Raw genomic sequence first — 12,842 nt, 5'->3', positions numbered from 1 at the left:
AAGCTAAAAACCGAAGCCAGAAGCGTAATCTCCGCCCATTTCCGCATAATAATAGCGTCACTCGGCGCAGCTCCTCCCTAGTAGCGTAGTAATGGCGACTCACGGTTCATGGTGATGTGAGCGCTTTCTTCTCATCCAAACGTTTTCCAATAAGGAAATATTTTTGTACTTTTTTATTTAAAAATGATGGACAATTTCTCGTCGCTCTTCGGCCAGACAGATTCGTCCGGCCCTCCTGGTTTTGGCCCAGGAAAAGCGACGCAGCCCGTGAGCCAACAGCAGGTCGGGGAAGATGGGGTTCGTAAACAAGGGGTGATCAATGAGCCTTTCTACCTGCTGAGGGAGCTTCCAGGTAATGGGGTGCGGCACATGGGGAAAGAGATCTGTGAATATTTTTGGTAGACTACAGCACGTGCTTTCTTTATTTTGTACTTCTTTTGTATTTGGCAAGACACGAAAGGGGTGCCGGAGTCTTTTTCCTATGCGGTGCCGATAGCGCTAGTGACTGCTTGTGCATCGCTTGTGTCAGGAGTGTAACTGGAATGTGTTGGATGAATTTAGGTGTAACTATTGTGACTTTAACACGATTCCAGATTTTGCGTCTTTGTGATTTCTTTGACTGCAGAGTTAAAAAAAAATCGGAGGTGTTAATTTGTTTGTTCAGCCTTCAGAATACTTTCTAAGCGCAAAATATACACTTTACGTTATTTTTCTGTCAATCAATATGTATGCGGCTCGCGTGACTTGTAGCTATAGGTGAATATATCGAGTTAGGTAACATTTAAGGAGACGCTGTGAAGCCTAGAATGGATTTTCGGCATCGATTAATGGAGGGACACTGAAACCTTACCTCACAAGCTACAACCGTATTGTAATTGATTTCTAAGTAAAACCCAGTGATTTATTTGTGCTACTGGTTAGATATTCAAGATAGTGTGCTTAAATGCTTGTGTTAGTAACATCCCAATTTGGCACTACTGAATGCCAAGGTAGTTTTTCTGCCCTTCTGTTCACTCTTTGTGAGTTACAGTTAGTTTATAGTTTCACACTTCTATCCTGTCTGATGTTTGGACGTTCTAAGAAAGTCTTGAGAATGTGAGATTTTAAGTGTCAGATTCTTATTTTATTATTGCATGTCAATAGTATTCAATATGTTATCTATCTATCTATCTATAATATAGTGCCTTTCATATCTCTTTGTCTATCTATGATAGGCATAGTGGATATGATAGGGATGCTCCAATCATGTTTTTGTGGCCCATACCAATTTCGTGTTACTGAAGTGGACAATTCTGATATCGATTCCAATTATTTTCTTTATCCCTTTAAAAAACGTTTTTACGCTAAAAGCTCCTGCATCATGTAGAAGTCTTAAGTTCTATATTAAAGTATTAACTTTGGTGTTTTCATAAATAAACTATAGGCTACAGGTGTTGCCTGTTCATTTTTAATTAACAGTGAAATTCTCTGCGCAGATTATTAATTAGTCATAAAAATGTTAAAAGAAATAAAATTAACCTAAATACATGCTGTTTTGAAGTAATAAACATGTACAGAAAATATTTATCCATAATGCATATGCCATAAAAGAAAATTATACAGTACTTCTCATAATTAAAAGCTGTCATATTGTTTAATATTGTGTGTAATTTACTTATCTAAAACAAAGCTTCATTTAAAAAAATAGTTTCCACCGTTTGTCTAACAAATATATTTATTCTCACACACTTATTCAGTTAGTGGATTTTTACAGTTAAACACTGCTAAAATGTAAATACACGCTTATGGGTTTTAATCGATTTTTAATAATTAATTGCACGACAGCTTTTTGCTGTTAAAATACACATTTACTGTAGTTATGTTTTTTTTGCAGTGCACCAGCTATACATTCCAAATTCTTGAGGTGTAATTATAAATGTGGATTGCGGTGTTAATTATGCAGTACTTGGTTTTTTATCAACATTTTCACTGTATGACACAAATAATAAATGCAGTGCAAACCATTAAAAAAACACAAAGCAATCAAATGTTCAAAAAGTTGTTTATCAAAAAGATAAAGGCTAACATCCTTAAGAAGTTTACAAGTAAAATGGACACATTTTGCATTTAAGCTAACAAGACTATTGTTTACTAAGCAGTAATTTCCAGTGGTTCATTATCGTTTTCAAATTGAAATTTGAGCTGCTGTACTAAACACAAACTCACTCATAAAAGGTCTGAATTCATAAAAGTAGCTTTTCTTGTTGTTTTTCAAATTGCGGAGGACCGCTCCTCCAGTTTCTTTTTTCTTGGTTTATTACTCCACTTTCTTTAATGTAAATGGTCATATTCCAGTCTCCTCTCTCTATGGTAAAATCCTCTTGGCTTCTCTTTGTTTACAGGAAGTTTGTTGCGTATATATATATATATATATATATATATATATATATATATATATATATATAATATATATATAGAGAGAGAGAGATAAAGATATGGATAGATAGATAGATATAAATGTACCAAGCAGTTATATGGGAATAATGTATTTTTTTCTTTTTACCAATATTTTCATTCTACTTTTCTAGGTGTTCTAATTGTTTCATTAATCCATTATTTACTAATTGGTGGGTCTGATGCTAAAGTAGTTGCAGCCTTTGATTATTCCGTGTTGTTTTCCAGTGTGTCTGCTCTGCTCATTTTTAATTGTCATTAATAAGATACAACGAAGGAGAAAAACTGCACAGAGAAAGGGCAAAATAGAATGAAATCAACAAAAGAGAGTTAAGCATTTAAATCAATAGCGAAAGCAGAAAAAATGATAAATGTCTTATAAATGTAAAAAATCATGCCGCTGTGCTTTTCTGAATGTTGAATAAAAGAAAAAAAAATACCAGCTAATTAAATGAGCTCAGTGTTATCAAATGTTTTCACTGATTAGGAGTCTGGTTGGAACAAAAATCTGTAGTCACAGGGGTGCCACAGGACTGAGGTTGGGAAACACTGATCTAGACATAGCATAATTCAGTGAAATCACATGGTACTGAAAGGAAGCAAACCTATACTATTCTAGACAATTATAAATATCTCCTTTGCCAGGTTAAATACTAATTTTTCTATTTTGTTTCTGTTAAATATTTTGCTATTTTATGTATGTACAGTCATATGAAAAAGTTTGGGAACCCCTCTTAATTCTTTGGATTTTTATTTATCATTGGCTGAGCTTTCAAAGTAGCAACTTCCTTTTAATATATGACATGCCTTATGGAGACAGTAGGATTTCAGTAGTGACATTAAGTTAATTGGATTAACAGAAAATATGCAATATGCATCATAACAAAATTAGCAGGTACATAAATTTGGGCACCCCAACAGAGATATGACATCAATACTTAGTTGAGCCTCCTTTTGCAAATCTAACAGCCTCTAGACGCTGTCCTCCTATAGCCTTTGATGAGTGTCTGGATTCTGGATGGAGGTATCGTTGACTATTCTTTCATACAAAACCTCTCCAGTTCATTTCAGTTTGATGGACAGCCTGCTTCAAATCATCCCATAGATTTTTGATGATATTCAAGTCGGGACTGTGACGGCCATTCCAGAACATTGTACTTCTCCCTCTGCATGAATGCCTCTGTAGATTTCGAACTGTGATTTGGGTCATTGTCTTGTTGGAATATCCAACCCCTGTGTAATTTCAACTTTGTGACTGATGCTTGAACATTATCCTGAATAATTTGTTGATATTGGGTTGAATTCATCCGACCCTTGACTTTAACAAGGGCCCCAGTCCCTGAACTGGCCACACAGCCCCACAGCATGATGGAACCTCCACCAAATTTAACAGGAGGTAGCAGGTGTTTTCTTGGAATGCGGTGTTCTTCTTCCACCATGCAAAGTGCTTTTTGTTATGACCAAATAACTAAATTTTTGTCTCATCAGTCCAAAGCACTTTGTTCCAAAATGAATCTGGCTTGTCTGAATGAGCATCTGCATACAACAAGTGACTCTGTTTGTAGCGTGAGCGCAGAAAGGGCTTCTTTCTCATCACCCTGCCATACAGATGTTCTTTGTGCAAATTGCACTGAATTGTAGAACCATGTACAGATACATCTGCAGCGAGATGTTCTCACAGGTCTTTGGAGGTGATCTGTGGGTTGTCTGTAACCATTCTCACAATCCGGCACATATGACACTCCTGTATTTTTCTTGGCCTGCCAGACCTGCTGGGATTAACAGCAACTGTGCCTGTGGCCTTCCATTTCCTGATTCCATTCCTTACAGTTGAAACTGAAAGTTTAATCCTCAGAGGTTGCTTTTTGTGGCCTTCCCCTAAACCAGGAGACTCAACAATCTTTGTTTTCAGTTGTTTTGAGAGTTGCTTTGAGGATCCCATGCTGTCTGTCACTCTTCAGAGGAGAGTCAAAGGGAAGCACAACTTGCAATTGACCACCTTAAATACCTTTTACCACTCATGATTGGACACTCCTGTCTATGAAGTTCAAGGCGTAACAAGCTCATCCAACCAATTTGGTGTTGCAAGTAATCAGCATTGAGCAGTGACAGGCATTCATATCAGCACAATTACAAATTGCACAGCCAGTTTTTCACATTTGATGTAATTTCATACAACTAAATACTGCTTCACTAAAAATCTTTGTTTGGAAAACACCGCAGTACTCGGATGTTCCTAGGAAATGAAAGACGTACCAGAATAAATTCTTATGCAGGGTGAGAGGGGTTCCCAAACTTTTTCTTATGACTGTACATTAAAATATTGGAGATAATAAAAATATAAATGTCGAGTTTTATCCTTGCTTTATTATTTGGTGAAAGGTAAGTTGGACACTTAAAGGGAAGTTGTGTGTGAAGGCAATATTTAGTGATGATTGTTTTTTTTTTTTTGGGTCTTCAGCTGGAAATGAATTGACTGGAAATACAAACCTGATTACATATTATAACTTAGAGCATGCCTACAACAAGTTCTGTGGTAAGAAAGTGAAAGAGAAACTCAGCAACTTCTTACCAGAGTTACCAGGTCAGTATGTATGTTATCTCATAGTTTGCACTGCACTCTTGTTTAGAATATACCTTGTTGTATAAAGTACAGGGTGACACAGAAAAACGGGAACTTTTGAAATGCTTAGTGGCAGCCATGTACAGTTGGCAGCACTGCGGAACAGGGACCTTGAGCTGTAAACAATCTCGCCATTTAGTAATCAATTGCAAGGCAATCAATGGCAGCTGTGCGAGAATTGTTCGGTAACCGTGTCATCTCAATATTCGGTGACATTCCCTGGCCATCAAGATCACCGGATTTGTCCGTTTGTGATTTTTTTTTTTTTTTCTTGTGGAGCTACCTTAAGAGTCGGGTCTACACGACTTGGCCAAGAACACTGAATGAATTGAAACAAAGAATTCATGACAAAATTCGTGGTATCCCAGCTGAGATGTTGCAGCGATCAATGGGGAACCTCAACAGCAGATTGGAAGAATGCACACGTATAGAAGGACGCCATCTGCAGGACGTAATTTTCAGACATTGATAATTTGGATTACTGTCTCTTAAAAAGCCAGTTCTATTGGTTCAATTGCTGTCAATAAATTTTTTTTGTTGGATTTCTTCTATTTTTATTGGGTTTTTCAAAAGTTCCCGTTTTTCTGTGTCACTCTGTATAAAGCTGCTGCTGTTTTCATAGGAACAATTTCTGCTCACATTATTCCATCTGTTATGTTAAAAAAAAATCAGTAAATCAATAGACTTTTAGGACTGCAAAAGAGAATTGTGCAGAGGTTTTGCACCCAGACACAAGACTGATCATAGATAAAGCTATGAAAGTACAAGGGGAAAATAAACTGTATTTTACACTGTACTGCTTAAATTAACACTTACTAGCAGATGTTTGGTTGGATAGTTAGGAGACAAAGTCAGAGAGGTGAGATTGCGTTGGTTTGGTTTGGACATGTGCAGAGGAGAGATGCTGGGTATATAAGAATAAAGCTGCCAAGTAATAGGAAAAGAGGAAGGCCTAAGAGAAGGTTTATGGATGTGGTGAGAGAGGACATGCAGGTGATGAGTGTGACAGAACAAGATATAGAGGACAGAAAGATGATGGAAGAAGATGATCAGCTGTGGTGACCCCTAACGGGAGCAGTCGGAAGAAGCAGCAGCAGATGTCTCTGTTTTGTCCTCTTTTTTTTTTTTGTGGAATTAAGCTTTCAAAGATCTCTGTTCACCCTGTACTAACTTGAGGAAGTCGCAGTATTAGCATAGAGAGAGCGGTGTGTGCATACTTGATATTACCACAAGCCAGTTTCAAAGGTACATAGGACTTCACTGTGCTGCTCTCATTTAGTTTATGTTCTTTATAATATACTTTTAAGTGACAAACCTGAGAATGCACAATTTGAATAGTCCATTTAGAATATGTCAACTGCTTGGAGTTCCATCCCACCATTTTTCAACCTGTTTAATCCGAACTCAGGGTCACATAGGGTCTGCTGGAGCCAATCCCAGCCAACACAGGGCGCAAGGCAGGAACCAATCCCGGGCAGGGCGCCAAACCACCGCAGGACCCACACACCAAGCACACACACACTAGGGACAATTTAGAATCGCCAATCCACCTAACCTGCATGTCTTTGGACTGTGGGAGGAAACCTGCTTGGAGTTAATGCACAATAAAATATTTTCTTTTTTAAAAATGTTTAAAACACATTTTAGCGTTTTGCTTGTAATTTCTTTTTGACCTTTTCTGTTTAGGTATGATTGACATGCCTGGCTCACAAGACAACAGCTCTTTGAGATCTTTAATTGAGAAACACCCAATCTGTGGGAACACCTTTAACCCACTGACAGGGACCTTATTGACGGGTTTCAGACTTCATGCAGGACCGGTAAGAAAAAGTGAAACATTAAAAAATATGTATTGCAATTCAGCTTGTTTTTTTGTTTAAGTCATTGACTGTTTGCATATTTAATAACTTCACTGAAACTCTTTTTAAGGAAGGCATGTAATACATGTGAAATCAATCCTTAAGTCAAATACTGTACTGTACTGTATGTTGGTGCCGTTTCCGGCCTTAGAAAGGGACTGGATCTCTGTTTGACTTGGAGAATGGTGTTAATTGCCTCTCTTCATTCCAGTTTCCATCTGACATGAATTATGTTTGTTTATGCTGACTTGTCCTGCCTTTTTTTTTTGTTTGTTTTAAGCTTCCAGAACAGTATCGCCTGATGCACATACAGCCTCCCAAAAAGAAGACCAAGCACAAGCAGAAGCACAACCGTCCACAGGATCCTGTGCCACCAGGTGAGGCCTTATTGCTGTTGCTGTTTGAAATAGTAAAATGCTTGTTTACTGATAACGATTACAGTGTTGGGTGGCTTATTGATGATTCTAAATAGGCACAGTGTAAGTGACTGTGTCCTATGATAGACTGGCAGCTTGTCTAGAGGTGGTCCCTAATTTGTACCCAATGCTGCCAGCACAGGCTAAAGGCTGAAAATAGATTGATGTGCTTGCATTGGATTTACAGTGGTGTACAAAAGTATTCAATTCCCTTGAAAGTCATAATTTTCTACATGAGAAAAAAATTGTTCATGTTTATCCATTCTTTATCTTTACTGTGAACTCTTTTATACTGTAACAATACATTTTCAAAGTCAAAGTAACCCATTTTCTGTAGATATTTAACTGATGTAGAATAACTCAAAAGTTCTTCTTTGACTAAGTAGTCAAGCCCTACACATGAAAACTGTGCTGAGAACCCTTTTGCTGCAATAACAGTCTTAATTATTTTGGAGTAAGTATGTACCGGTTTTGCACATTGTTTAGGAGTGACTCTTCCCCATTCTTCTTGGCAGAATTGATCGAGATCCTCTAGGTTTGAGGTATGGCACCCCTGGACAGCAGTTTTCAAATCATATCACAGATTCTCAACAGGGTTAAGATCAGGGATCTTTGACTTGGCCATTCCAAAACATTCACCTTTCTGTTTTTGAGCCATACCAGTGTTTATTTGACCTTATGCTTGGGATCATTGTCATGTTGAAAGCTGAATTTTCTCCCAAGCTGTAGGTTCACAGCAGGCTGAAACAAGTTCACCTGCAATATTGTGCAGTATGTTTGTCCATCCATTGTCCCTTCAGCTCTGATAAGATCCTCAGTCCTGGCGCATGAACAGCATCCCCATAGCATGATGCTGCCACCACCATATTTGACCGTAGGTTTGGTATTTCTTGATGCATGGGCAATATTAGTTTTGCACCACACACAAATCTTTGAAGTCTGGCCAAAAAGTTGTATTTTGATCTCATCTGACCATAAAACCTTCTCCCACATCTTAATTGGGTCTTTCTCATGCTTTGTAGCAAATGCCATACATGCTTTTATGTGGACCTACTTAAGGATTTGCTTCTTTTTGCTGTCCTCCCATTAGAAGCCAATTTTATGGAGAACTTTTGAAATTGTGAACCCCTGCACTTTCACTCCAGTTTCATCTTAAGAGCATTGCAGACTTCTGAGTGTGAACCAGTCAAAGGTGTTGCTCTGATGTTTAGTTTTGAGGGACAGCTTGCTCTAGTAAGAGTCTGGGTGCTGTGATAAAATTACACTTTTTGATGATGGATCCAACATTGCTTAATGGGACTTTCAACCTTTTCAGTATTTTTGTAGCCATTTCCTGCCTTGTGCATTTCAATGATTGTTTTTCACATCTGCAGATTGCTCCATTGTCTTTATTTTTTGCAGTGATTGTCAAAGACTATGGTCCTTATAAATCGGGATTTTATATCGAGAGGGATAGAAAGGACTCACAAATAGTACCTAATTATGTTTAATTATGCCTGTCAAATGACTGTCACCTTTGTGTTGTTTGTGATTAATTTCTCATTTGTGTAAACCTCTTGCTTCCAAAGCACAGAAATTTAAATACAGTACTTATGTAAGCATGCACTTTTTGTTGTTTTTCTTCTTCAGTTTAATATCTACAAAAAATTGTTTATTTTGCCTTTTAAAATGATTTGTTACAGCATAAGAGTTCACATTCAAAATACTGAATGGATAAATATGTGTACAAATCTTTTGTCATGTAGAAAATTCTGATGACTTTCAAGGGGATTCAATACTTTTGAACGCCACTTAATGTACTATATTCTCAGTAGTATATTTTCCCGTAGAGTAACAAATTTTAAGCCAACATTTTCGGCATGTCTAATTTGTTTTGCTGACTGATCATAAAGTAGCCTTCACCGATGTAAAAGCTGTACCTGAAATCCAGCTTCATCTTCAGGTGAAGTAATGCCGTATTTTTTTTTAATGTATTGTTCAATTGCATTTTATACCTTAACTGATTACTCCATCCCGATTTTGATTTTTTTTTTTCTTCACCTGCCTGGTCCGGTACAGTGTTGTGTAGGGGTAGTTCTAATCTTAGTAGCACAGGTGGTAGTCCCAGAGGAAGGTTCATCTAACATTTTTGATTGCTTTGATCAATAAAAAGCTTTCTTTAGTATACACTTCATAGATGATATATTCATTGACTATATAGCTGATAGATTTTGTGACTTTTGTCAATCCAGAGTCTGGAGGACAGGGGAGCCTTAATATTTATAATAGCCTTGGTGTTTATGAGAATACCTGAGTCTTCAGTATTACTGTTTTAATTTTATTTTCCAGAAACACCATCTGATTCAGATCACAAAAAGAAGAAAAAGAAGAAAGATGATGACCCAGAGAGGAAAAAGAAAAAAAAAGAGAAAAAGAAAAAAAAGGTTTGTCTAAGCATTTTTATATCTAATGCAGTAATTCTTATAAATTTGGAAGAATCTGCCTGACATAGCTTGCAGATCATAAATTTATAAAAGTAAAAGGGGGCATACAGATTAAACTCTTAATCAAGCTTTAACATAAAATAAAATTCTCAAACCGAGTAGTGACAGAGAGACACTTTCACTTCCCGCGACACAGTCAAGTCACGTCATACTGACATCCATTGGAAGCATGTTCCCATGAGATGGTGACCTTGGCAAGGAAAATAATAATCAGCCCGGAACAAATGGAATTGAAAACCTTGCAGGTCCAAATGGGGTCAGAAATAAAAGACAAAGAGTAAAAGACACGTAGAACTTCATAAAGACGTTCAAAAACGTTGATGCCATACACATGTAGAGCCGGTTACAGATTATGAAAGCAGTGATATTTCGAAAGGCTCAAAAAAAACTTGGTGCGATACACACGCAGAGCAAGTTCAAAAATATGACAGTACTACAATTCGAAAGTGTCAAAAAAACGAGAGTACAGATCGCAATCGCGCAAACGGAAATTCTGACTAAGTGAAATAATGGAACAGCAAAAAAAGGTCAAATATATGGACATATGTGATATGTCGGAAGTATGTAGATATTGTAAGGCTTTGAAGTTTAAGTCGGAGACTTGTAGATCCTCTAATTCGTGTTGCCATCAGGGAAAAGTACTGCTGCTTCCCAATGAAGAGGAGTATCTGCAAGAATTCAAAGATTTGTTGTTTGGTGAAAGTGAAATCCACAAACACTACAGGCAAAATATATGCGTCTACAATCATCTTTTCGCGTTCCCGTCATTCAATGCACAAAATGCTGATTTACACAATGGGCCATACACTATGAGAATCTGTGTTCCCGCAACAATTAAAGCTATGACAAGTTTAATTTAAAAAAAAATAATACAATTTGGTTAGGCGTATCTTTATGATCACGGAGAAGCGATGCAACCTAGAATCGAAAGAGTTAAACGATTCAATGTAATAGAAATTATACAGCCAATAATGGATACAAATCCATACGTCCAAAAGTATTGTACTTTACACGAAATTGATCGGCAAAACGTGGACAAAGACATTTTCTTGGATTTCTATATGAATCCGAAAGATCACAGTCTCATTTATAATAAACCTACAGCGACGAACTATCAGCGATGATAATTTCGAAAGATGGAGATATCGAAGACAGAGTAGATATTCATGTATATCCAAAGGCAAAGCATGATTCGTCATTTATGTCAAATACAACGCCACATGTCGACCCTTTACTATTTCCTTTGCTTTTCCCAGATGGCGTAACAGGATGATCATACAATATGAAACAAACACATTCAGAATAACGAATAACACCCACACAATATTTCAGGTCAAAATTAGCGATACGTTCCCATGTATTTAACCCACTTCTGTAATCTCAACGTCTATCGCAACATTACATTATTAATGTGTATGTAAAAGTCGCAGGTAATCGTCTCTTCTTTATTAAATCGAATCAAGCTAAACTTAGAATGGAACATGTGCAAGGTCTCATTGATCACGTTCACAATTCAAATATCAATCGTTCAGACAAATTCAAAATAGGTAAAGCAGCAATATTACCATCATCATATCAAGCTAGTCCAAGAGCATTCCAACAGTTGTATCTTGATGCAATGGCAATATCCAAAACTATCGGTCAGCCAGATTTATTTCTTACAAAGACGTACAATCCACAATGGCCAGAAATCCGCATCTTCTTGAGAACAATGCCACCGGCTACATCGTCTCTGGATATTCCCACTTTCGTAAGTACTTTGTTTTATCAGAAAGTCTTATTTTTATTGAATGAACTCGAAACGGTGTTCGAGCAAAAAGATCTTGATATGCCATTCGTATTAAAACATTTACAGTTTCCCTTGAAAATAGCTTTTGCAATGACAATTAACAAATCACAAGGACAAACATTTGAAAAAGTCAGTTTATTTTTAAGAGACAATGAAACAATATTCACTCACAGACTGTTATATGTTGCATTATCACGCTGTAAGACCAAATAAGGAATCAAAATTCAATGCAATCTTGAAGAAAAGTTCATTCCAAATATTGTTTTTAATAAAGCTTTCAAATAAAACGTGAACGTAATGCATATGTAACAATTCCCCTGAAAAAAAAAAAAAAACACTTCAAATTGTATTTCTACAGGACCAAACCCGGGGGTTGGCGAGCGAAGCAAGCAGGGGGCGGAGCCCCCAGTTTTAAATATAACCGGGTGTAAAATATTTAACAGCTGTAATTGAAATTTTTTAAATATATTCACCACTTAAACCATAGTTACTTTATCTAGTAAAACAGTCACTAACTTTTATTAGATAAAGTAACTGTGGTTTAAGTGGTGAATATATTTAAAAAATTTCAGTTACAGCTGTTAAATATATAAGAATATATCAATTATTTAATCAGATTAAAACTTTCCTTTATACTTAACTGTAAAACAAATCATTTACATCATGTTGATGTTTACAAAGTAAAATTTTCTTCTAGTTTTTATTTAATTTTTTTTAGTGACTGTTAGTGATGATGTTGAAATATTCAGAATTACAAGTCTTAATGTCCCAAAAGTCATGGCTAAACGTTTTGAGAATGACACAAGTTTTGGTTTTCACAGAGTTTGCTGCTTCAGTATTTTTAGATCTTTTTGTCAGATGTTTCTATGGCATACTGAAGTAGAATTAGAAGCATTTCTTAAGTTTCAAAGGCCTTTATTGATAATTACATTAAATTCATGCAAAGAGTCCATTTTTGCAGTGTTGGCCCTTCTTTCTTTTTCAAGACCTCTGCAATTCAGCCTGGCATGCTGTCAGTCAACTTCTGGGCCAAATCCCGACTGATGGCAGTACATTCTTGCATAATCAGTGCTTCTTTGTCGGAATTTGTGGGTTTTTGATTGACCACAAGTTCTCAATGAGATTAAGGTTTGGGGAGTTTCCTGGCCATGGACCCAAAATTTTGATGTTTTGTTCCCCAGACTACTTAGTTCTCACTTTTGCCTTGTGGCCCGGTGCTCCATCTTTGTTGGTCACCAA

At 36.7% G+C, this 12,842-nt stretch overlaps 1 protein-coding gene across 1 annotated transcript; it reads left to right on the top strand.

The window, feature by feature from the left end:
* The first annotated feature begins 61 nt into the window (after positions 1–61).
* med19b (mediator complex subunit 19b) lies at positions 62–10,340 on the top strand. Its single transcript, XM_039767599.1, has 5 exons — positions 62–352; positions 4,895–5,017; positions 6,743–6,876; positions 7,196–7,292; positions 9,660–10,340. Exons 1-5 carry the CDS (start codon positions 184–186, stop codon positions 9,815–9,817), a joined length of 681 nt encoding a protein of 226 aa, XP_039623533.1. The 5' UTR covers positions 62–183; the 3' UTR covers positions 9,818–10,340.
* The last annotated feature ends 2,502 nt before the right edge of the window (positions 10,341–12,842 follow it).

Source organism: Polypterus senegalus, chromosome 10, assembly GCF_016835505.1.
Source record: "Polypterus senegalus isolate Bchr_013 chromosome 10, ASM1683550v1, whole genome shotgun sequence".
Lineage (NCBI taxonomy): Eukaryota > Metazoa > Chordata > Cladistia > Polypteriformes > Polypteridae > Polypterus > Polypterus senegalus.
The sequence above is the reverse complement of the archived record's forward strand: the minus strand, read 5'-3'. Positions and strand labels throughout refer to the sequence as shown.

Coding starts and splice junctions, on each gene's coding strand:
- med19b (XM_039767599.1), top strand. CDS start 184: ATGATGGACAATTTCTCGTCGCTCTTCGGCCAGACAGATTCGTCCGGC. Junction 6,877..7,195: donor TCAGACTTCATGCAGGACCG/GTAAGAAAAAGT, acceptor GTTTGTTTTAAG/CTTCCAGAACAGTATCGCCT. Junction 7,293..9,659: donor ACAGGATCCTGTGCCACCAG/GTGAGGCCTTAT, acceptor TTTATTTTCCAG/AAACACCATCTGATTCAGAT.